General features: G+C 47.0%; 1 protein-coding gene across 4 annotated transcripts; it reads right to left on the reverse strand.

Annotated features, from left to right (window-relative positions):
- Positions 1–6,678: 6,678 nt before the first annotated feature.
- ap5b1 (adaptor related protein complex 5 subunit beta 1) lies at positions 6,679–17,826 on the reverse strand. 4 transcript variants are annotated; one of them, XM_070860171.1, is made up of 3 exons: positions 17,797–17,826; positions 11,967–12,125; positions 6,679–9,833 (listed from the first exon to the last, which is right to left on the reverse strand). In XM_070860171.1, the coding sequence occupies exons 2-3, from the start codon at positions 12,111–12,113 to the stop codon at positions 7,200–7,202; spliced, it is 2,781 nt and encodes a 926-aa protein (XP_070716272.1). In that variant the 5' UTR covers positions 12,114–12,125; positions 17,797–17,826; the 3' UTR covers positions 6,679–7,199. The 4 variants fall into 4 exon arrangements, with proteins under 4 accessions (XP_070716272.1, XP_070716271.1, XP_070716270.1 ...); XM_070860170.1 differs by having other exon boundaries at positions 17,745–17,818; XM_070860169.1 differs by lacking the exon at positions 17,797–17,826 and adding an exon at positions 17,004–17,278.
- Between the last annotated feature and the right edge of the window lie 5,794 nt (positions 17,827–23,620).

A 23,620-nucleotide genomic window follows, 5' to 3' on the forward strand; every position in this document is an offset into this window, starting at 1 on the left:
TGCTCAAACATCCAATCTTCAGGCACGGTCTTAGAAAGTGCACAAGGTAGGATGATCATTGATTCTGTTGCTTCACAAAGAGGAAATAAGCCATTTTTGGAGGCCCTTTCACCATGGCACTTCAACTGTGGGCAAGCAATGACAAACTGAACCTGCTGTGCCACTCTCCTGTAGTGTTCAGGGGACTAGCTTTTATCTAGAATCAGCCACTAATAGGCCTAGAGGAGACAAGGTGATTGTTACTATGGATGGTTACTTGATTTTTTTTTTTAATTGGCATTACTGGCCTGCGAACAGACGCTGAGCTATTCCACTGCATCATACTTGCTGTGTAATGATACAACTTCATGTTAAGAGACCAGTATGTTGACCTGGTTCGGTGTGTTTAGGAGATGATGCTGGTTGTGGCATCAGATGGGGAGTTCCATTTCAAAATGGGTCTTGACCACTGTTGGTTTAACAGAGGCCGGTAAATTTATATGGCAATTACATTGCAAAAACCATTCAAAAAGATGTGAATCGTACGGACTGTTTCATAGCACAGCTAATTACCCCCTTTGTTCAGTCTGCATGATATACTGGTGTGGGGCTGGGCACCTGCCATATGCCACTCCCCACTGGGAGCACCAAACAGTGGAACTCCCCCAGTGACGGAGGTGGTAAGTCAATAGCCTAGTGGTACTCAGCAAAGCCAAGTAGGAAAGGCCTAAATTTGATCGCTGGTCTGTGCTGATCTCCTAAGATGTTGTATGGGGTGTTACAATTAGCCTCAACAATTCTGGACTAATAACCAATTCTGGCTGTCGTCCCATGGACTCCTACTGGAAAGTGTGTGTGGACGTCAAGTGATGGGTTAGACCGGCCAAATATCAACAACAACTTGAATTTATATAGCATCTTTAACATAGTAAAACGTCCCTAGGCACTTCACAGGAATGTTTTAAGAACAAATAAATTTGACACCGAGCCACACAAGAAGAAATTATGGCAGATGAGGTAGGCTTTAAGGGGCATCTTAAAAGGAGGAAAGAGCGGTAGAGAGGCGAAGAGGTTTAGGGAGGGAATTCCAGAGCTTGGGGCCTAGGCAGCTGAAGGCACAGCCACCAATGGTTGAGCAGTTATAATTAGGGATGCTCAAGAGGGCAGAATTTGAGGAGCGCGGACATCTCGAGGGGGGGTTGTGATGAAGATAGTGGTGACGCACTCAAGCATCTTGTGGTGAGTGCTACTTCCCCAGGCGAGAAGCTCCCAATACCTACCATCTACCTGTCAAGGGCTCAAATCTGCACCTGTAAATTGTCTGATGACCAATTAATGACTAGCGTCCAGGGAATGGGCGAAGGTAAGTAGGTTGGTTAAGTAAGAAGGTAAGTAGGTTAAGTTGGCTCCAAAATGATTAAATATCTCACCGATTATCACTGCCCTGGGTAACGTGAAGAATGGGCACTTTGACGAGGTATCAAATGCCGTGGAACAATATCTTCCTGCGTGTCTGTGCCTCTGGTGTCTGGGGGTTGATGGTGAATGGGAAGATTGAATATTTTTAAAACTTTCTTTGTTGAATATTAAGTTACTATTCCAGTAGCAGGCACATCATTTGCTGTTCTAGCCCATATCATATTGCTATCTATTTAATTTGATGTGATTGAGACGAATTGAACCCAACTTGTGCCATTTCAGGTCTTTTTAACCCTTTTCAAAATAGGATTCTTTTCCCGTGTGCCCCTTTGCTAGGACACTGGGTTGACTTCAGTCCTAGAGCGTGGGTTTAACTCAGACCGGACTAATGGGATGGAGGTCTCCTTTGCCAGTTGGTGAGGTCGGGCTGTTTTAGTGCAGTTTCCAATAGGCAAGTCCCCATCGCCCAAAACTGATACTAATTTGGCACCAAATTAGTAATCTCCTTCAGATGCCACCGGACGACTGATGGACCGATACTCATCCCACATTACAACAGTGACTACACTCCAAAAGTACTTCAGTGGCTGCAAAGTGCTTTGAGACATCCGGTGGTCGTGAAAGGCGCTATATAAATGTAAATCATTCTTGACTCTGAGCAGAACCATCAGTAATTGTCTTTTCATTGGCTCTAATGATGCTGGTACTGCTCCATGTCCTAATAGCATTCCTTTGCTTTTTCACACCATGATCAGAGAACAAGGAGGAACAGAGTTGAACCTCAGGCTTGTCAATGTCCTACAGCTAGGCAGGCTGTCAACAGTGGCCTGGAGATATACAGCAGCAGAACTGCTGAGAGCCATAGGTGAAGAGGAGGGTGCACAGCGAGAAATTCCCTGGACTCCATGAGTAGTATCACTGTGTTATCGATAAAAGGCCACGCACTGCTTTGTATTTTTGTAGCAGAGAAGGCTGTCTCAAAGGAGGTGATGGGTGTATAGATGGTGGGTCAAGACTGATGCTGATGGTGTCACTTGGTTGGGAGCAGATAGTTGAGCGAGCAGCAGTTAGATGCTCTTTCCCAACAAAGCTGCTGAATACTAGATTGTCATTTACATCACTGTTACAGGGCAGCCCACAAACTGGAGCTGCATATAAAAACAAGCCCTGCGGAACATAGGAACATTCAGCACCTTGAGCCTACTCCGCCATTTAATTAGATCATAGCGGATCTGTACCTCAACTCCATTTACCCACCTTAGCTCCATATCCTTTGATACCCTTAACCCAACAAAACTCAATTGATCTCGGTCTTGAATGCTCCAATTGTCCCATCATTCACAACCATTTGTGGGAGAGAATTCCAGATTTCCACTACCCTGTGTGAGAAAGTGCTTCCTGCTTTCCCTCTTAAATGGCCCAGCTCTCTCATTTGATACTGAGCCAAAGACAAGTTCAGACAAGTGGCCAAAAAGCTTGGTCAAAGAGATAGTCTTTAATGAGCATCTTAAAGAAGGAGGGGCAGAGAGGTTCAAAGAGGGAATTCCAGAGCTCAAGGCCTAGACAGCTAAAGGCACAGCACCAATGATGGAACAAAAGAAGTGGGGGATGCACAAAAGGCCAGAGTTGGAGGAACACAGAGGGTTGTAGGGGGGGAGGTGGTTATAGAGGCAGGATGAGCGAGGCCATGGCGGGATTTGAACATGACACGATGGGCCGAATGGCCTCCTTCCATGTCATAATTTTTCTATGATTCTATGAGGATAAAAATGTTTTAAACTGAGGCATTATTAGACCGGAAGCCAATGTAGGTTAGCAATCACAGGGACGATGGATGAACAGGACTTGGTGCGTGTAGCATACAGGCAGGAGTTTTTTAGATTAGCTTAACTTTATGGAGGGTGGAAGATGTTAGGTCCTCCAGGAGAGCATTGCAAGAGTTGTCTAAAGGTAACACAAGGATGGATGAGGGTTTCAGCAACAACTGGGCTGCGGCAGGAGCAGAGACAGGCGATATTATGGAGGTGGAAGTCGGCTGTCTTAGTGATGGAGAGAACATGGGGTCAGAAGCTCAGCTCAGAGTCAAATAGGATACTGAGCTGGTGAACAGTCTGGCTTTTCCCGAAACAGTGGCCAGGGAGGGAGTGGAATTGGTGGCTGGGGAACAGAGTTTGTGGCGAGGACCAAAGACAATGGCTTCGGTCTGCCCAATGTTTAACTGGAAAAACTTTCGGCTGTTCCAGAATGTCTGATATCAGACTGAATGTCGGACAAGCAGTTGTTTTGTCGGACGATGTCGCCGAAGGGCGGCATCTAGATGAGAATTGCGGGGGGGGTGGCGGGGCAAGGATAGATCCTTGAAGGACTCTAGAAGTAATGATGCAGGGGGAGGAAGAGAAGTCATTGCAGGAGATTCACGAACATGACACGATGGCCGAATGGCCTCCTTCCGTGTCATAATGTTTCTATGATTCTCTGGCTAGTTAAGAATGGAACCAAGCGAGGGTAGTCCCACTAAACTGGACAATGGAGAAGAGGAGTTGGAGCGGAATGGTTTGGTCAACCATGTCAAAGGCTGCAGACAGGTCGAGAAGGATGAGGAGGGCTAATGCACCATGGTCACAGTAACATAGGATGTCATTTGTGACTTTGATTAGGGTAGTTTCCGTACTGTAGCAGGGGCGGAAACATGATTGAAGGGGATCAAACATGGAGTTGCATGTAGAAGGCTCACCATTACCATGGCAACTAAAACTGGGCAATAAATGCAGGCCTTGCCAGTTGTCCACAGCCAAAGAATTAATTTTTAGGGGTGGGGGGGGGGAAATATTGGAAGTGAAAGTAATTGGGTTACATAGAACGTGATTACAGAAGCAGTAATAAAAGGTATAGAATGTGATACTTACATGAATTGTAGATCAGGCTGTATATTCAGACTTTGAACGCCGCGGTTACAGAATGTAGTTAATGATGTACCTCACTGCTCTAATTCAAATAGAGAACTGTAGAACATAAGTCGGACTTCCTGCACCTACACATCAAAAGGGTTGAGTGGTTATTTCAGCAAGGCCACAGCAGGAACTTTATACGACAGGTACAGCGTCTGAAATCCAGCACCCTCAGAGGACTGGGTCTGCGCCAGTTTTTGGGTTTTGCGTTTTGCCGGATTTCGGTCCTCGCTGTTGGTGCTCCTCGCTGCCCACAGCCCCCTGGCGCTGCGTTTTAAAAAAAAAAAAAAACTGGTTTCCTCGTCCCTCGCCGCCCGATGTCGCCATACTTAGCCACCTCAAAAATGTCCGGTTTTCAAAATTCCGGATTCGGGACGTTGTACCTGCATATTGGTTTCTCCCCTCCCTCTCCCCCAGCTGTGTTCCCTTGGAGCCAAAATGTACACAAACTCTACCCAGGAAAGGGTAGAGAGACAGATTCTACGAGTTAGCTCTCCAGGGCAGTCAGACAGCTGCCCTCAGGACCAGCTGCCAGGAGATGGCCAGAGTAGTGGACAAGGCAGAGTCACAGCAGGGAAGGCTACAGAGCTTCACCACCAATGATGCAAGTGAGCCACCATTCCAGGTTGGCTGTGTGGACAAGAGCTAGATGCAGTGGAAAGAGAGAGCCACAGTCAGGCTGAGAGTTAGAGTCACATACTGAGCATTGTACAGTTGTGTGTAGTGGTCACCGTAAGGCGCGTGGCTATGCCTGCGACACGCAAAGAGAGAATCTAATTGGGCATCAGCCATGGCTCAGTGAGTAGCACTCTTGCCACTCAGTCAGAAGGTTGTGGGCTCAAGCCCCTCTTCAGGACAAAATCTAGACTGACACACCAGTGCAGTACTGAGGGAGAGTTGCACTACTAGAGGTGCCATCTTTCAGATGAGGTGTTGAGCAGGCAGATGGGCCTCAGTTTAAGTGGATATAAAAGATCCCATGGCACTATTGAACGAACAGGAGAGTTCTCTTGGGCCGCAGTTCCGACAACAGTGACTACAAAAAGTACTTAATTGACTGTAAAGTACATTGGGGCGTCCAAAGGTCAAAGGCACTATTATAAATGCATTGGGTGGCTGAGTAGATAGATTTTTGGACTAGAGGTGTCAAGGGATATAGAGATTGGGTGGGAAAGTGGAGTTGAGGTCGATGATCAGCCATGATCTTGGTCTCCAGTCGTCTTGGTTAACCCTTGCCACTGGACCAAGACCGAGCTCTGTCAAGCCCGTGTGGTGGCTGGTGTGCAACGGCCACCACACGTTAAAAGAATCCACACACAGGCATCTTCCACCCTTCAACATTTAGTTCAGGACCTGGAATATTAAGTCCCTCATTGAAACACCTGTGAACTCATCCCTTTTTGGTGTGGAACTACCAATACTAATACAATCTTATTGAATGACGGAGCAGGCTCGAGGGGTCGTATGGCCTACTCCTGCTCCAATTTCTTGTGTTATAATATTTATCCCTCAATCACCATCACTAAAACTGATTAGCTGGTCATTATATCATTGCTGTGTGCAAATTGGCTGCCGCATTTCCTACATTACAACACTGCCTACTGACGACACTCCAAAAGTACTTCATTGGCTGTAAAGCATTTTGGGACGTCCGGAGGTCATCAAAGTCGCTATATAAATGCAAGTCTTACATTCAAGTGCTGACCTCTATCTCCATCCAACATTGCTGATAGTACAGCTGGACAAAACAGCTTGCACTAATACTACTTTCAAACAATCAGGACAATTGCCCTCAGGACGAGCTCCAGGAGAGATGACCAGAGTAGTGGACAAGGCAGAGTCATAGCAGGGAAGGCTAGAGAGCTTCACCAGCAATGGTGCCAGTTAGCTACCATTCTAGTCTGGCTGCCTCAGAGTAGGAGAGGCACTAGTGCATCATCCCAGCACTAAATTGTATGCACTGTGAATTCTGGGTTTATATACGTCTTACGGCGAGCAGCAGTTGGCTTCATTCAGAACTCTGTACAGAATGGGACGAAATTTCAATCGTTTCAGCATCAGCAAAGTACCGAGCCATTTATAAAAATAATTTATTTTTGTTTCCCGTAAATACAGAACCAATCAAATCAGGCGAGTTAAAAAGGAAAACTGCGAACGTTGACAATTAAATGCTGATCAACACGGTGCATTTTCAGCAATTTATTTTCCTCAATCCCCGTTCCTCCCTCCTCTCCTGAAAGTAGCACCTCCTTCCAGGAGTACATTTCCACAGGCATCAGTTGCCTTTTTGTACCTTACCCAACTGGTCTTACTTCACATGTAAATCTGGACAGCAAGCACCAGCAGACTATCCAACTGCCGAGGGCATCACCGCCAAGCCCGATCCTGTCCTCTGCTGGTATCTTGAAGCTTCCAGTAGGGGTTGCTGTATAGGGATAAGGAACTAGACGTTACCTGATCTCAGGCCGCTGCAGTTAATTATAGCGCTCCTGTCACTGCCTGAGTTGAGATCAACTAACTCATCCCAGACAAAAGATTGAACTGGGAACATTCCTCGTCTAAGCAATGAGGGTCCCTGCATTTCAGACTTGCTATCTTTAGTTATAGTCGTTTAAGCATGTTCACTTGTAAAAAGCAAAACAGAATTGCATTAACATCGCATCTGGTCATAAATCTCTCAAAATGCTGCACACGGTGACGTATGGAAGGATCCTTGCACAAAGTAAACTCCCACGAGCAAGCTAATGTGTTTTGAAGAGGAAAGTTTGTATTCGAAATGGTACTAAAAATAATGCATCAGATTCCTCAGGTGCACTGTGCACCGGACGTCTAGCTTTGGAGCATCATCGAGTGCTATCTTTCAAATGTTATGTCCATCAGGTAAGAATTAATGAACGGCAAAAGTTTCCAGTCATCGGTGACAATGTCGACCTTCGCAACATCGTCCATCTGCTCCACATCGAACAAAATATTGACGTGAGGGGGCAGGAACAGAAAGATTCGGTAAGACTCCGGATCAGATTGCTGCGAAACCACGTATTTCTCAAAATGCAAGTTTATGAATTTGCTCAGAGGTCTGGAGGCTGTCTTGAAGCAGAAGCGACTGAGAACAGACTGGCTGGATTCAGTCTGGACCGAGGATGCCCACAGCTGGTTGAAGAGGCTGGCCTTGCTTGCTGACGGCCAACTGGCTGGCACAGGAAGGGGCAGAAACAAGCGGGAGAATCCAACATCGACGGGCTCGAGCTGACTGAGACACGTGCTGCCGTCCTCTGCGGTAAAGATGGCGCTGGTGTATAAAGTGATGGGGAAAGGTAGGCGCGGCTTGAAAGCCAGAGAGAAAGCGTGAGGTTGTCTGTTGAAGAAGAGGCAGGGTATGTGGAGATCACTCAGTGGTTCGTAATGAGAGTTCCTCAAGTCAAAGTGCAGAAGGATGGTGAAGACTTTGTGATACTGAGGATCAACTTCCTCTGCAAACTTCAAATGGAATTTCATCACAACTGTTGAAGCAAATCCAGGATTGCGGAATTGGTCCAAGTATTTCTCCAAGTAATCCTCCGAGAGGTCCTGTTCGCTGATGTCTCCAGCAGGATCGACGCTGGGAGAATCATCTTCTGAAACTGGAATGAGTTGTAGTATGGGCTGCTTGAGTGGAAGAACGGAAATAGAGTGACCTGCACTCTCCGACATGAGGGAAGAGAGTGAGCGCACCTTTGCCCGACTACAGTTCCCGGTTCCCAGCGCCACAATTCCGGCCAGCTTCTCACTGGAGAGGCAGGTGAGCAGGGCGGAGTAGAAATGAGCATGGTCCTGAATGTCAATGTCTTGGAACTGGAGATGGATGTGCTGGAGGAGGTCTGCAAGGTCGCTGAAGATGGGTTCCAGGTTCTGGTAATGCAGAATGTTTCTGCACACCGACAGCACTGCGTTGCCCATTCGCCAGTCGCCCAACTCACACAAGTCAGAAGCCTGGGTGATGTCCAGCAAAAACTGAACCGTCGCCTTCTGCAATATTGTGGCTTCTTTGGCCACTCTTGCGAGGACCTTGAGGTGCCACACGAGATTATGAGGGAGCAATTGATTTAATGGGAGCTCCACTATCAGCTTGCGCAAGGCCGCCGCTAATGAAACAGGCCATTTTGAATCTTCCAGCAGCTTTTGGGTGCTATTCATGAGGTTAATTATGTGCGGGGCTAAGGCGCAATGCCTCTGGTACAGTTTGACCATATAGTTGGTCAACTCTGCCATGTGTCCTTCATTGGCATGGAAGTAACCCACAAATATATACACAGCATGGAAAAATGTCACTGTCCTTTCCTGGCTTCCGTTGGCATCCACTAGTTTGTATAAAGACACGAGGTAGTCAAAGATCTCAGCGAGCCCTCGGTCCTCCTCAGCATTCTCGAGGCACACAAGGCACACCAGGTTGAGACGAGACAGCATTGTACTGCTGTCGTTAAACAGCGTGGGGAAAAGGCAAGCCCCCATCTTTGGGGTGAACAAAACTGGAAGGTTCTCTTCCAGGTTAGAGTTGATGGGGCGGTTTTCAGGGAAGTGAAGCAGGCAGTCCATGTAGAAGAGTTTGAGGGGAATGCCAAGCAGTGGGTGCTGGGCCATGCCAACCAGGCGCTTCAAAAGGAAGTTCTCGTCCTCAACAGTGAAAAGACTGTCAGTGAAGGTGGCCTTCATGTGCAGCATGGTGTGCAGCAATGATACATCCATTGTCCCAAACAGGCGCAGTAACTGGGATCGGAAAATCGCTGGGGGAAGGGCGTGCACCATAAGGACCACCTGGACCAACTCTCGAAGCAAGGCAGCTTGGGATACTGGAGTAAGAAGGAAGGACTCCTCCAGTAGCAGGGACACGGACGACTTCAACTCCTTGGTTTCGACGGTAGAAGGGAGCAAGGGAAGATCGGTCGTTATGGTGACAGCCGACAAATCCTGCTGCTTCTCCATGACCTTCCACTTGAGCTCCTCGTTCCTGGCCAACATGTCGCGGAGGGCGCCGTCCGAGGCCACGCGTGCCTGAGCCACCCCGCGAATGGCGTTTTTCAACACTCGGCTGTACAGGAGGGTGTAGGCTTGGTGCAGAGGGGTGACCTCCTTGCGCTGGAGAGCGTGCAGGAGCTCCAGCTTGCGCGACAGGAGGCCTGGGTAGCAGGTCTCAAACTCCCGAAGGCAGGCGCACGCCACGGCCCGGAGGGGCCGGAAATTCCCACCATGTTTGCGGTCGTTTGCGTCGCTCGCCACATCAATCAGCTGCTTGATCAAGTTCCTCGACAGCTTCTCGTTGCGGATCGGAGGATCAGAGGCAATGGCTATGGTGGTTACAGAGAGTAGCAGGTGGCTCTTCAGACTGACTGACTTGGGCACAAGTGGCAGCTGGGAGTAGCTCTTGAGGAGGGTCTCTGTCACCCGTTCTGCTGACTCAGAGTTGGTGAACAGTAACGTTGGGAACTCCTGGAGAATCCCCAGAATCTGCACCTGAAATGTAAATACAGACAGGAGAACGTGAGAAACCATATTTCACATGGTTATATTTTTCCTTAAAAGCCTACCATCTATTTGAAAACTCATTACTAAATTTTCGGCCAGAATCATTTCATTTTAAGAAACCCAACTGTGAGGGCACAACCTTGGATGAAGTTAACAGGACAGAAATGAGTTAAATAGTCAAGTCTTTTTCTTTCGTATGGTAGTAGCAAATCAAATTAAACGTTAATATCCGAGTTGGATATCCAGGCCAAAACTTCCGGTGTAACAGCGTGGATATCCCGCAGGCTGCCTGCAAATTCCCTCTGAGGGCAGTGCTCAGTGATGTGCCCCAGGGTCTGATTAGGAGCTCCATAGTCACATGATGGGGATGCTTTAATCTTCCACCTATGGAGAAGGTGGCAGCATTGACCATGACCGGTTCTGAGGCGGTTGATGGATGTCCACTGTTTGCGAGGAAGGTTTGATCCTTCAGGTTGTACTGTGGGGTCCTCTGCAAGGCATCCAAGAGTTAGTGATTAGATGTCGTCAAACTTGAGTTTTCAAAGCCTGCAGATTGTCGGAGGAGGGGGAGACTGCTGGGACCAATAAGCTCTTGGAATGAGGTTTTGGGGATGAAGGAGTTACAGTGGGAGACTGTGATGTATCTTGATTTCAACATACTGAGGATGTGGGGAGCAGGAAGGACGGCATATTAGGGGCATAGGTGGAACAAGTGAGGAAAAGAATGCAAGATACATCAAGTAGTGATTAAATGCATGCGTTTTAAAATCCTGTAAAGAATAGATGAATAACCATTACTATAACAACAACAACTTGTATTGATAAAGCGCCTTTAACATAGTAAAACGTCCCAAGGCGCTTCACAGGAGTGTTTTAAGACAAAACAAATAAATTTGACACTAGAGGACAATGAAACATCCTTGTGGGACTTTGCATCAATGAAAAATGGCAGATTTCTTTATTATTGTCCGACAGTTTTCGTGGATCCATAAGAAGTGACCTCTGGAAGCCAACAATGATTGCAGCTCTGAGAGAACTTGATCTCTGGCAGACGGCAAAGCTTCTGCTGTTAACTGGAAATGTTTTGACATGAATTAACAAGCATCTCCCCGATAGCTCAGTTGTTAATCGTACTGCCCAGTGTGGAAGTCATACAGACCAGGAAGGTCCCAGGTCAATTCCTGGCTGGTACGGAGTAAGTTGGCAGCAGTTAGCGCAAAAAAATGGGGGACAGAGTTGGCCTCACATCCCCTCCCACCCCATCCCAATTGTTATCCATCTGTAAAGTACACAAAAGGTGGACAAAAGACGATGGTAGAACCGGACTCAGCAAGGGGTCCAACAGTCTGTCGAGACACAATCGCTGGACTGAGGCGTGACACAGAAAATAGGAGTAATAGGCCATTCGGCCCTTCAAGTCTGTCCGCCATTCAACATGATTATGGCTGATCTCAACACCATATTCCCACTTTTTCCCCATACCCTTTGATGTCTTTTGTTTTTAGAAATCTATCTATCTCCCTCTTAAATATATTCAGTGACTTGGCTACCACAGCCTTCTGTGGTAGAGAATTCCACAGGTTCATCACCCTAGGTGAAAGAATGTCTCCTCATCTCGATCCTAAATTTCCTACCCCGTATCCTGAGACTGTGAGCCCTTGTTCTAGACTTCCCAGCCAGGGGAAACATCCTCCCCGCATCCAGTCTATCCAACCCCGTCAGAATTCTATGCGTTTCAATGAGATCCCCTCTCATTCTTCTAAACTCTAGTGAATACAAGCCTTGCCGACCCAATCTGTCCTCATACGACAGTCCTGCCATCCCAGGAAGCAGTCTGGTGAACCTTCGCTGCACGCCCTCTATGGCAAGTATATCCTTAGGTAAGGAGACCAAAACTGCACACAATACTCCAAGTGACAAATGGCCACTTAGGGGAGGTACTGGAAGGCAGCCAGTGCCTGTAAAACCACAACAAAACATGAATTAGCGTCATTAGGAGAGGGGGGAAAAAAGCATCAACAAGGTGCTGCACTTCAAGACAATCTATGTGCACGATAAGAGCAAAACGGAGGCCCTTCACTCAACTAGGACACAAAGATAGAGGACTGGGTAGTGTAGCACCTTTACGTTTTCACCGATCTTCTCGTCTGTCAGGACCTTCAGCAGATCACATACAAAGTTCTCAGTTGTTGTACTTGCAAGAAAATGTGTCGGATTGGTATAGAATGCTGCGACCTTCTGGGACCATTCGTAGTTAGACACTGCCATGGCACTGGATTACTGCAAAAGAGGATAAGTTACAAATAGTGAACACACATTCTAAGTGCTCCCTCTTCCCCCTCCTCCCCGACCTCAGATGGTCAACAGGACAGTAACAGGACAGAGACCATCCATTACTGTCTTGGGTTCTTATAGAATTATAGAATCATTCATAGAAATTTACAGCACGGAAGGAGGCCATTTCAGCCCATCGGGTCTGCGCCGGCCGACCAAGAGCGACCCAGCCTAATCCCACTTTCCAGCTCTTGGCCGGTAGCCCTGTAGGTTACGGCACTTCAAGTGCACATCCAAGTACTTTTTAAATGTGGTGAGGGTTTCTGTCTCTACCACCCTTTCAGGCAGTGAGTTCCAGACCCCCACCACCCTCTGGGTGAAGACATTTCCACTCAAATCCCCTCTAAACCTCCTACCAATTACTTTAAATATATGCCCACTGGTTGTTGACCCCTCTGCTAAGGGACACAGGTCCTTCCTGTCCCTGATATATTCTTCTTGACATTTTGGTGTCATTGAGATTATTTCCCAGTCGACCAAGGTGCCTGGTGTTGCCAGAATGAGGTGTGTTTCGGTAGCTGTCCATCACTCATTCTCAGTACATGGTCATGGAATATGCTCACTCCCTAACCACATGCCCACAGAAGATTGCACCGTAGCTCAGAGGTGTCCAAGTTTTGTTGTTTTTGCACATTGCACATTCTGGAGCTTTGGGGGGGGGGGGGGGGGGGGGCACACGCAAAGTGGAAATGCCTGTCCCCAGCGAGTTGCACATACCTCAGGTTGCTGATACCAACAGATCTCGGTGTTTTGATTTAGGGCTTATCTACCAGGAGGAGCAACCGCACTAAAGCAGCCCAAGGCCACAGGCCCACAAAATTCAAACAAGACAAACCAGCAGGTACCTGCCGAGGCTCAGTGGGTAGCATCCTCGCCTCGGAGTCAGAAGGTTGTGGGTTCAAGTCCCACATCCGGTGGTCATGAAAGGTGCTACATAAATGCAAGCCTTTCTTTAGACAAGTACAAATAGGGACTGAATTGCTTGGGCTTCAAGATCCAGATTTCTTGGGGTGGGGGTCACACATAGCTCAAAGGCCGCAGTTTGGATACTGCCACAGCTGATACTTAGTGCAAATAATTTATTGTTAGAAATAATGTATCCTTTGTTCAGAAATACTAAGGTAGTTTGGGCAGCAAATTACACTGTAAATATAGAAATTCATTGGGTTAGGGTGACGTTATGCCAAATCATCTCCCCTAATAAACTGAAACTTGTAGAACCAATCTGGCTCTAAAAACATCCACTGTCCAGTTTGAAAAGTCTAACACTGAGGATTCCTTCAACTGGAACAAATGGACCTTCTGAGAACGTCAGGTTCAAGAACAGGCTGGATTGTGTTCTGCGCTGCACAGAACATAGCCGAGTGTGCTGGTTCTGAAGGGTCCCACCCACAGCGTTAACCTTTTCCACCATTCCTTCAGATTCTGACTGACCGACCTGTGCATTTACAGCATTTCCTGGTCAGTGCACATCGACACACTCCGAGAACCACTTCTCCAAAGTGTGTAACATTCACCGACATAACAAGTGCTACTGCATTTTAATGCGATTTGTTGTACGTGAAGTGTTTTTAAAATGTTTTAGCAGTCTGATGAGGCATGATATGAATGCAACTCAAATGAAAGCCAGTGTTCTCCTCTTAAAGGGGGCACAACTAATAAAACTGTAACAAACCAAAATTAACAGAAACTTAACAAATTAAATCAAAATTCAGTTTTGGAGGGTGAAGCACTCCAGTCCCTCTGGGCGCAGAAGACCTCAAGCGTGCCGGTGGACATCGCTTGCTCCATCTCCAGAGACACCCTGGCGCGAACGCATCCCCGGGAATCGGCCGAACGACCCCCCCCCCCCCCCGACTGCCCGCTGCCTGGACCCGTTAATGGTCACCTTGCCCAGGCCCAAGTTCCTGTTAACTATTCACAGAGCTGTTGCAACTGAACCAAATTACCACAGGTCCAACAGGAGCAAAACGAGCATCGGCTGGCATCTAAGTGACAGAAGACAATAGAAATCGGGGTTGCAATCTCCGGGTTCATTGACCTACCCCAGGGGTGTCCAGGCGAGAGCTCTTCACTGGTCACAAGGGCTTGCACCATGGAGCCTTGGCTCCTCTTTGACCAAGCTTTCGGTCACCTAATGCGCTAATTTCTACTTATGTGGCTCGGTGTCAAATTGTTTTATCTCCTGTGAAGCGCCTTGGGACGGTTCACGACGTTAAAGGCGCTATATAAATACAAGTTGTTGCTGTGATCCCCGTTCCCATTATTTTACATATCTTTCAGGTACTGATCCCAACAGATCTTTGGGTTCTGATTTCGGATTTAATCTACAGTTAAGAACAGCCCTTTCTGAACCTCGAAGCCCATTTCCTTCAAACAGGATAAACTAGCAAATAAAAAATACGCATGCAAATAGGACGGAGTTGCCTGGGCTTCAAGGACTAGACTGGCAGGGTTTGGGGACCTACGTAGCCAACAGACTGGATAGGCATTCCTACAAGGAGAATATTAGAGGAATCCTATATATAAAAATGAGGGAATCACAGGGTGCAATTCCTGCTGCCAATAATTTTACTAAAATCAATACAAATACCATGTATGTTTGAAGTGCTGGCAAGAACGAAAGTCGTATAGCACGTTTCTCAACCTCAGGAGTCCCAAAGCACTTTACAGCCAATGAAGTGCTTTCAAAGTGCAGTCACTGTGTTATGTGGGAAATTGGGGAGTGACTAATGTTGAACATTCAGTGGGGCCAGTTTAGGAATATGACTACATCTACCTGTGGCAAATGCAGGCAGCCTGAGAGAGCACAAAATCACCACTGGAGTGGGCAGGTGAGTGGGAATGGGCCAGAGAAAAAAATCTCTACATAATGAAACATAGAAAATAGTTGCAGAAGCAGGCCATTCAGCCCTTTGAGCCTGCACCGCCATTCATTATCATGGCTGATCATACAACTTCAGTACCCCACTCCTGCCTTCTCTCCATATTCCCTGGTCCCTTTAGCTGTAAGGGCCACATCTAACTCCCTTTTGAATATATCCAACAAACTGGACTCAACAACTTTCTGTGGTAGAGTATTCCATAGGTTCACAATTCTCTGGGTGAAAAAGTTTCTCATCTCGGTCCTATATGGCTTACACCTTATCCTTAGACTGTGACCCCTGGTTCTGGACTTCCCCAACATCGGGAACATTCTTCCTGCATCTAACTTGTCCAATCCCTTCAGAATTTTATATGCTTCTATGAGATCCCCTTTCATTCTTCTAAATTCCAGTGAATATAAGCCTAGTCGATCCAGTCTTTCTTCATATGTCAATCCTGCCATCCCTGGAATCAGTCTGGTGAACCTTCGCTGCACTCCCTCAATAGCAAGAATGTCCTTCCTCAGATTAGGAGACCAAAACTGCACACAATACTCAAGGTGTGGTCTCACCAAGGTCCTGTACAACAACATGTATATAATATATATTGAAATGTTGTTCCGTTATCTTGGGCTTTGCTATATTGAGACGCCAATGTTTCAGTTTTTCTGAAGAATCCAGCAAGTCTACAGCCCAACATATAATCACGTACAACCAAACAATAACTTTCAGAAGGAATTAGATAAATACCCGAAAAGGAAAAATTTGCTGGGCTACGGGGAAAAGAGCAGGGGAGTGGGATGAATTGGTTAGCTCTTTCAAAGATGGGCAGATTGGCCTCCTTCTGGGTTGTATCGTTCTATGATTCTACGAAGGCTTTGCAATTAAAGCTGATTGCATGGGCTCCACCTGTGCTTATTGGTAAATGTATTGTCCGCTACAGCACTAGACAAGGTAGACCAAGGTGGTCGCAGGTTAGACTGTGGTCTGTGCGCAGTGAGTGGATCCCAGCAGGTGTTGGTAGTAAGGGCAGCTACAATTAGCCACAGGATGAGATCTGGCTCAGTTGCGACACTGATTGAGGATGGGCAGCCTGCCTCACCATTCACTGTCATAAGAACTAGGAGCAGGAGTCGGCCATTCGGTCCCTTGAGCCTGCTCCACCATTCAATGAGATCATGGCTGAATTTCTACCTCAACTTTCCTCCACTATCCCCATATCTCTTGATTCCCTTAATATCCAAAAGCCTATCGATCTCTGTCTTGAATATACTCAACGACTGAGCAGCCACAGGGTAGAGAATTCCAAAGATTCACCACCCTCTGTCAAGGCCAACGCATCAAAATAGATACTTTGACAAGGCACTGGAGAGCATCCGGTTAGGGAATCAACATGCTTAGGTGGTGGAAGGAGTGTCAGTAATGCAATTGGAAAAGAAAAAAAAAAATCAGGAAACATAGTGCAAGAACAGTTGCTATTTCAAGCTGGAAGCACAGCAACACAATGCTACACCTGTACTTTGCTCCCAGTCTGAGCACCAGGAACCCATTTCTTCCCTTCCATTTGGGAAAAGGCATCAAAAACAAGGAGATAATTCTGGAGGGCAGAGAGAAGATTACAGCAGCCAAAATAAAACTTAAGTAAGAGAGCATGGCATCAGATTTGCAGACACTTGCCATCTAGGCTCACACATGAAGAATGGCCACGTGGGTATGGCACATACTTGCATTTATACAATGCCTTTCTCGTCATCAGGAGACCCCAAGGCACTTTATAGTCCATGAATTACTTTTCATGTGTTATATGGCAGACATTGCAATCAGCACAAACAGCAAATAAGTTAAATGACCAGTCAACCTGATTTTGGTCACACACCAAAACTCCCATCTCCGCTCAAGATAGCACCATGGATCTTGAACAACGTGAACAAGCAGATGGAACCTCAAGTTAATATCTCACCTAAAGTATAGTAACCCCCCGCCGCCGCCGCCGACAGTGCTGCATTCCATCAGTACTGCACTGGAGTGTCAGCCTAGATGATGGGCTCAAGTCCTGGAGTGGGGCTCGGACCCACAACCCCCTGACGTAGACAGAGTGTTACTGACTGAGCCAAGCTGGCACTTGGTGGAAAGCAGCCGGTGGCCGTGGATCTGTAGCCCAGCCAGCACCTAAAGGGGCGGAAAGAATAAAACCGCCCCTGATCTCAGGGGCTCCTAAATCAGTGCGGCACAACTGACACCCCACCCCCATGACCCCCAACAACGAGACACCATTAACCCACAACCCTAGGACCCCCAACTCAGTGAGACAATACTGACCCCCCCCCAACCCCAGGACCCCCTACTCAGCAAGACAACTGACCCTCCCCTCTAGGACCCTAACTCAGTGAGAGACTACTGACCCCCAACAGTGAGACACCATTAACCAATACCCCAGGACCCTAACTGAGACACCACTGCCCCCCTCCCCTCACACACACCCCAGGAGCCCCTACTCAGCAAGACAACTGACCCTCCCCTCTAGGACCCTAACTCAGTGAGAGACCACTGACCCCCAACAGTGAGACACCATTAACCAACACCCCAGGACCCTAACTCAGTGAGACACCACTGCCCTCCTCCCCTCACACACACCCCAGGAGCCCCTACTCAGCAGGACAACTGCCCCCCAGGACCCCCAACTCTGAAAGACAACACTGACCCCGCCCCAGTGCCTCCCGCGGGCAGGCCCTGAAGCCGGGTCCATTCCTCACCGTTCCCGGCAGCGCCGCTCCGCGCAGACCCGCATCACGTGACACCCCGACCGACACGTGACAAGGAAGCGGCGGCGCCGCCCTCAACCTTCGGTCAGCGTAGCGCGCCGCCATCTTTAATGCGGGCGGAAGCGTCACTGGCCCAAGTCAAGGGCAGCTTTCCAATAATTGTCCTCAGTCTTTATTTTTATTAGTCAATCTCCTCCCCAGTAGATCTATTTATTTTTTAAATTTAAATTGAAGACAGCTATTTGACATAAATGACAAGGAATGCCCACAGGGCTCCAATACCAATTCATTTATTTGCTTAAAAAGAATTGTCTTAAAATGTAATCTCTTTCTCATGTAAATTTAACTGTAAAGGAAAGATACTGGATTTGAAATTTTTGCCAATATTTTTCTGAAAATAAAACTCACAATTTCCATTTGTCTGACTTAGCAGTGGTTAAAGTGATCTGGTAAGCCATTCGAATTCATAGTTCAAAAGCAAAATACTGCGGATGCTGGAATCTGAAATAAAAACAGAAAATGCTGGATATCACAGCGATCAGGCAGCATCTGTGGAAAGAAAGCAAAGTTAACGATTCAGGTTTGTTTAATCATTATTTCAATTGGTTTTTGATTTTTGTCTACTAGGTACCGTGTCAGAGACCCCTCTGGTCCCCACTTGAGTTTCTCACTTCCCATGGCTATTGGTTGTCAGCGATACGTCCCTTACTTACTCGCCCTGAGACTAATACTTGCATCCTATTGGTTGTCAGCAGTACGTCCCTTACTTACTTACTCCTCACGAGTGAGACTGTTACTTGCAATCTTATTGATTGTCAACGGTATGTCCCTTACTTACTCGCCCTTAGTGAGACCGATATTTGCAACCTATTTGTTGTCGGCGGTATGTCCCGTACTTACTCCTCATGAGTGAGACCGATACTTGCAACCTGTTGGTTGTCAGCGGTACGTCCCTTACTTACTCCTCGTGAGTGAGACTGTAACTTGCAACCTATACCAACTATCAATCGCAACGTTACACAGACACACTTCTATATAACCAATCATAATTGTTTCACCTGGGATCTTCCGCTGACTACTTGAAGTCTCGGCCAGACCTGCAGATTCGCATCTCTCAGGCAGCTGACACCAGACAGATTTTTGCCCTTGTCCTAACTGTGCGTGGTAATTAAAACGTACTCACTCCTTTGACATGGTTTCCATCGACCAGGTCTGGGTTCGAAGATTCGAGTAGAAACATAGAAACATAGAAAATAGGTGCAGGAGTAGGCCATTCGGCCCTTCGAGCCTGCACCGCCATTCAATAAGATCATGGCTGATCATTTCTTCAGTACCCCTTTCCTGCTTTCTCTCCATACTCCTTGATCCCCTTAACCGTAAGGGCCATATCTAACTCCCTCTTGAATATATCCAACTAACTGCCCTTAACAACTTTCTGCGGCAGGGAATTCCACAGTCAACAACTCTCTGAGTGAAGAAGTTTCTCCTCATCTCAGTCCTAAATGGCCTACCCATTATCCTAAGACTATGTCCCCTGGTTCTGGACTTCCCCAACATCGAGAACATTCTTCCCGCATCTAACCTGTCCAGTCCCGTCAGAATCTTATACGTTTCTATGAGATCCCCTCTCATCCTTCTAAACGCGAGTGAATAAAGGCCCAGTTGATCAAGTCTCTCCTCATATGACAGCCCAGCCTTTATTTTTCACGGGTGGGGAGCTTGCCTGCTGGTTGTCTGTAGCCAGGCCTCTCCAATGATACAAAGTTCCAAGGGCCAATTAAACGGCATAGGGGGGCCGTGCACGAGGCTGACATGTGCACACGTGCGTGCAGCCCAATGGCCTCAGTGATCCCAAAAGTACATACATGACAATACCCCCCTCTGAGATATTGACACAGTCTTTTACAAATTGAGATGGTCTGGTATTTTACGCTCCCGGGTTGACCGTCTCAGTTCAACTCCAGCATTGGGTGAGTGTTCAGAGTCTGTTGTGACTGGTGGCTGGGTGGCTGACCTGGTGGGAGTGGCAATGGCCATGTCAGGGATTGAAAATCCATTTTCATTGAACATGTCGGTGATTGAAAGTCCTGATTCACTGATGACCACTGAGGGGGTAGGTTGGTTGGTCGTCGATTGTCTCTTCCTCTGACTCATGTTCCGGTTCATCTGTGTGCCACAGCTTTGTCTCATCTATATGTTTCCTGCATGTTTGCCCATTTTTGAGCTTGACAATAAATACTCTGTTGCCCTCCCTGGCCATAACAGTACCAGCGATCCACTTGGGATCCTGACCATAATTCAGAACATAGACAGGATCATTTACAGAAATATCGCATGACACACTTGCGCGATCGTGATACCCTTGCTGACTTTGTCTTCTATGTTCAACATGATTATTCAAGTCAGGGTGTACAAGAGGTAGCTTGGTCTTAAGACCTCTCTTCATCATTAGTTCAACAGGCAAGACCCCGGTAAGCGTGTGTGGTCTTGTCCTGTAACTAAGCAGTATGCATGACAGGCAGGTCTGCACTGACCCTTGGGTTACTTGCTTCATACTCTGCTTTATGATTTGGACAGCATGTTCTGCTTGCCCATTGGATGCAGGTTTGAACGGTGCTGACCTTACATGTTTGATACCATTGAGTTTCATGAACTCTTGAAACTCCTGACTGGTGAAGCACAATCCGTTGTCGCTAACAACAATGTCAGGCAGACCATGTGTCGCGAACATGACATTGAGATTCTCAATGGTAGCTGTGGATGTGCTGGATGACATGATTGTACACTCGATCCACTTCGAATATGCATCCACCACAACTAAAAACATCTTCCCCAGGAAGGGACCTGCAAAGTCTATATAGATCCTGCACCATGGTTTGGACAGCCATGACCACAGACTCAGCGGCGATTCTGCTGGTGCTTTGCTGAGCTGCGTGCAAGTGTTGTACTGATGCACACATGATTCCAGCTCAGAGTCAATTCCCGGCCACCATACATGACACCTGGCGATGGCTTTCATCATCACAATGCCGGGATGTGTGCTATGTAGCTCATGTACAAATTTCTCTCTCCCTTTCTTGGACATAACAACACGATTGCCCCACAGTATACAATTCAACTGAATTGACAGTTCGTCTTTGTGACAAATGTAAGGTTTGGTCTCCTCACACATTTGCTTGGGTATGGCAGACCAATCACCTTTGAGGATGCAACTCTTCACCACCGATAAAATCGGGTCCTGGCTGGTCCAGGTCTTAACTTGTTGAGCCGTGACAGGGGTTCCTTCACTCTCAACAGCATCCATAACTAACAATAAGTCCGCCGGTTGTGGCGTTTCCACCTCCGGCATGGGCAACGGCAGACGGCTCAAAGCATCAGCACAATTCTCGGTGCCAGGTCTACGACGGGTGACATAATCATAAGCGGATAATGTCAGCGCCCACGTCTGGATGCGGTATGAAGCATTGGTATTAATACCTTTGTTTTCAGAGAACAGTGAAATGAGCGGCTTGTGATCTGTCTCCAGTTCAAACCGAAGACCAAACAGATACTGATGCATCTTTTTAACCCCATACACACAGGCTAGTGCTTCTTTTTCTACCATGCTGTAGGCTCTTTCCGCTTTAGACAAACTTTTTGAAGCATACGCGACTGGTTGAAGTTTACCCGACTCATTAGCTTGTTGGAGTACGCAAACAATTCCATATGACGAAGCATCACACGCCAATACTAAACGTTTACATGGGTCATAATGTACTAGCAGCTTGTTAGAGCAAAGCAGATTAGTGGCTTTCTCAAAAGCTCTGTCTTGAGACGGACCCCACACCCAGTTGTCACCTTTCCTTAACAGCATGTGCAGTGGTTCTAATAAGGTGCTCAATTTAGGTAGGAAGTTACCGAAGTAGTTGAGTAGACCCAGGAATGAACGGAGCTCCATCACATTCTGCGGCTTGGGTGCATTCTTGATGGACTTGGTTTTCGCATCCGTGGGCCTGATGTCGACAGCAGCAATTTTCCTCCCCAGGAATTCGACCTCTGGTGCCATGAAGACGCACATTTGAACGTTTCAGTCTGAGTCACATTTTGTCCAGATGATATAGAACCTCTTCCAGGTTGTTCAGATGTTCCTCGGAGTCACGACCTGTGATCAGGATATCATCTTGGAACACAGCAGTTCTGGGAACGGACTTCAATAGACTCTTCATGTTCCGCTGAAATATTGCTGCAGCCAAGCGAATTCCAAAAGGACACCTGTGATAAATAAACAGTCCTTTATGCGTGTTAATGCACGTAAGTTTCTTCGACATCTCGACCAGCTCCTGCGTCTTATAGGCCGACGTCAAGTCCAGTTTATAAGAACATAAGAATTAGGAACAGGAGTCGCCCATCTAGCCCCTCGAGCCTGCTCCGCCATTCAACAAGATCATGGCTGATCTGGCCGTGGACTCAGCTCCACTTACCCGCCCGCTCCCTTTAACCCTTAATTCCCTTATTGGTTAAAAATCTATCTATCCGTGACTTGAATACATTCAATGAGCTAGCCTCAACTGCTTCCTTGGGCAGAGAATTCCACAGATTCACAACTCTCTAGAAGAAGAAATTCCTTCTCAACTCGGTTTTAAATTGGCTCCCCCGTATTTTGAGGCTGTGCCCCCTAGTTCTAGTCTCCCCGACCAGTGGAAACAACCTCTTGCCTCTATCTTGTCTATCCCTTTCATTATTTTAAATGTTTCTATAAGGTCACCCCTCATCCTTCTGAACTCCAACAAGTAAAGACCCAGTCTACTCAATCTATCATCATAAGGTAACCCCCTCATCTCTGGAATCAGCCTAGTGAATCGTCTCTGTACCCCCTCCAAAGCTAATATATCCTTCCTTAAGTAAGGTGACCAAAACTGCACGCAGTACTCCAGGTGCGGCCTCACTAATGCCTTGTACAGTTGCAGCAGGACCTCCCTGCTTTTGTACTCCATCCCTCTTGCAATGAAGGCCAACATTCCATTCGCCTTCCTGATTTCCTGCTGTACCTGCAAACTAACTTTTTGGGATTCATGCACAAGGAACCCCAGGTCCCTCTGCACCGCAGCATGTTGTAATTTCTCCCCATTCAAATAATATTCCCTTTTACTGTTTTTTTTTCCAAGGTGGATGACCTCACATTTTCCTACATTGTATTCCATCTGCCAAACCTTAACCCATTCGCTTAACCTATCTAAATCTCTTTGCAGCCTCTCTGTGTCCTCTACACAACCCGCTTTCCCACTAATCTTTGTGTCATCTGCAAATTTTGTTACACTACACTCTGTCCCCTCTTCCAGGTCATCTATGTATATTGTAAACAGTTGTGGTCCTAGCACCGATCCCTGTGGCACACCACTAACCACCAATTTCCAACCCGAAAAGGACCCATTTATCCCGACTCTCTGCTTTCTGTTCGCAAGCCAATTCTCTATCCATGCTAATACATTTCCTCTGACTCCGCGAACCTTTATCTTCTGCAGTAACCTTTTGTGTGGCACCTTATCGAATGCCTTTTGGAAATCTAAATATACCACCACATCCATCGGTACACCTCTATCCACCATGCTCGTTATAGCCTCAAAGAATTCCAGTAAATTAGTTAAACATGATTTCCCCTTCATGAATCCATGTTGCATCTGCTTGATTGCACTATTCCTATCCAGATGTCCCGCTATTTCTTCCTTAATGATAGCTTCAAGCATTTTACCCACTACAGATGTTAAACTAACCGGCCTATAGTTACCTGCCTTTTGTCTGCCCCCTTTTTTAAACAGAGGCGTTACATTAGCTGCTT

This window comes from Pristiophorus japonicus, chromosome 18 (assembly GCF_044704955.1).
Source record: "Pristiophorus japonicus isolate sPriJap1 chromosome 18, sPriJap1.hap1, whole genome shotgun sequence".
Lineage (NCBI taxonomy): Eukaryota > Metazoa > Chordata > Chondrichthyes > Pristiophoridae > Pristiophorus > Pristiophorus japonicus.

Bases quoted from the DNA above. Each gene is read 5' to 3' on its own strand.
- ap5b1 (XM_070860171.1), bottom strand. From the start codon at position 12,113: ATGGCAGTGTCTAACTACGAATGGTCCCAGAAGGTCGCAGCATTCTAT. The intron at 9,834-11,966 runs GTGCTACACTAC...TTTACATTTCAG, and splicing joins AGATCGGTGAAAACGTAAAG to GTGCAGATTCTGGGGATTCT.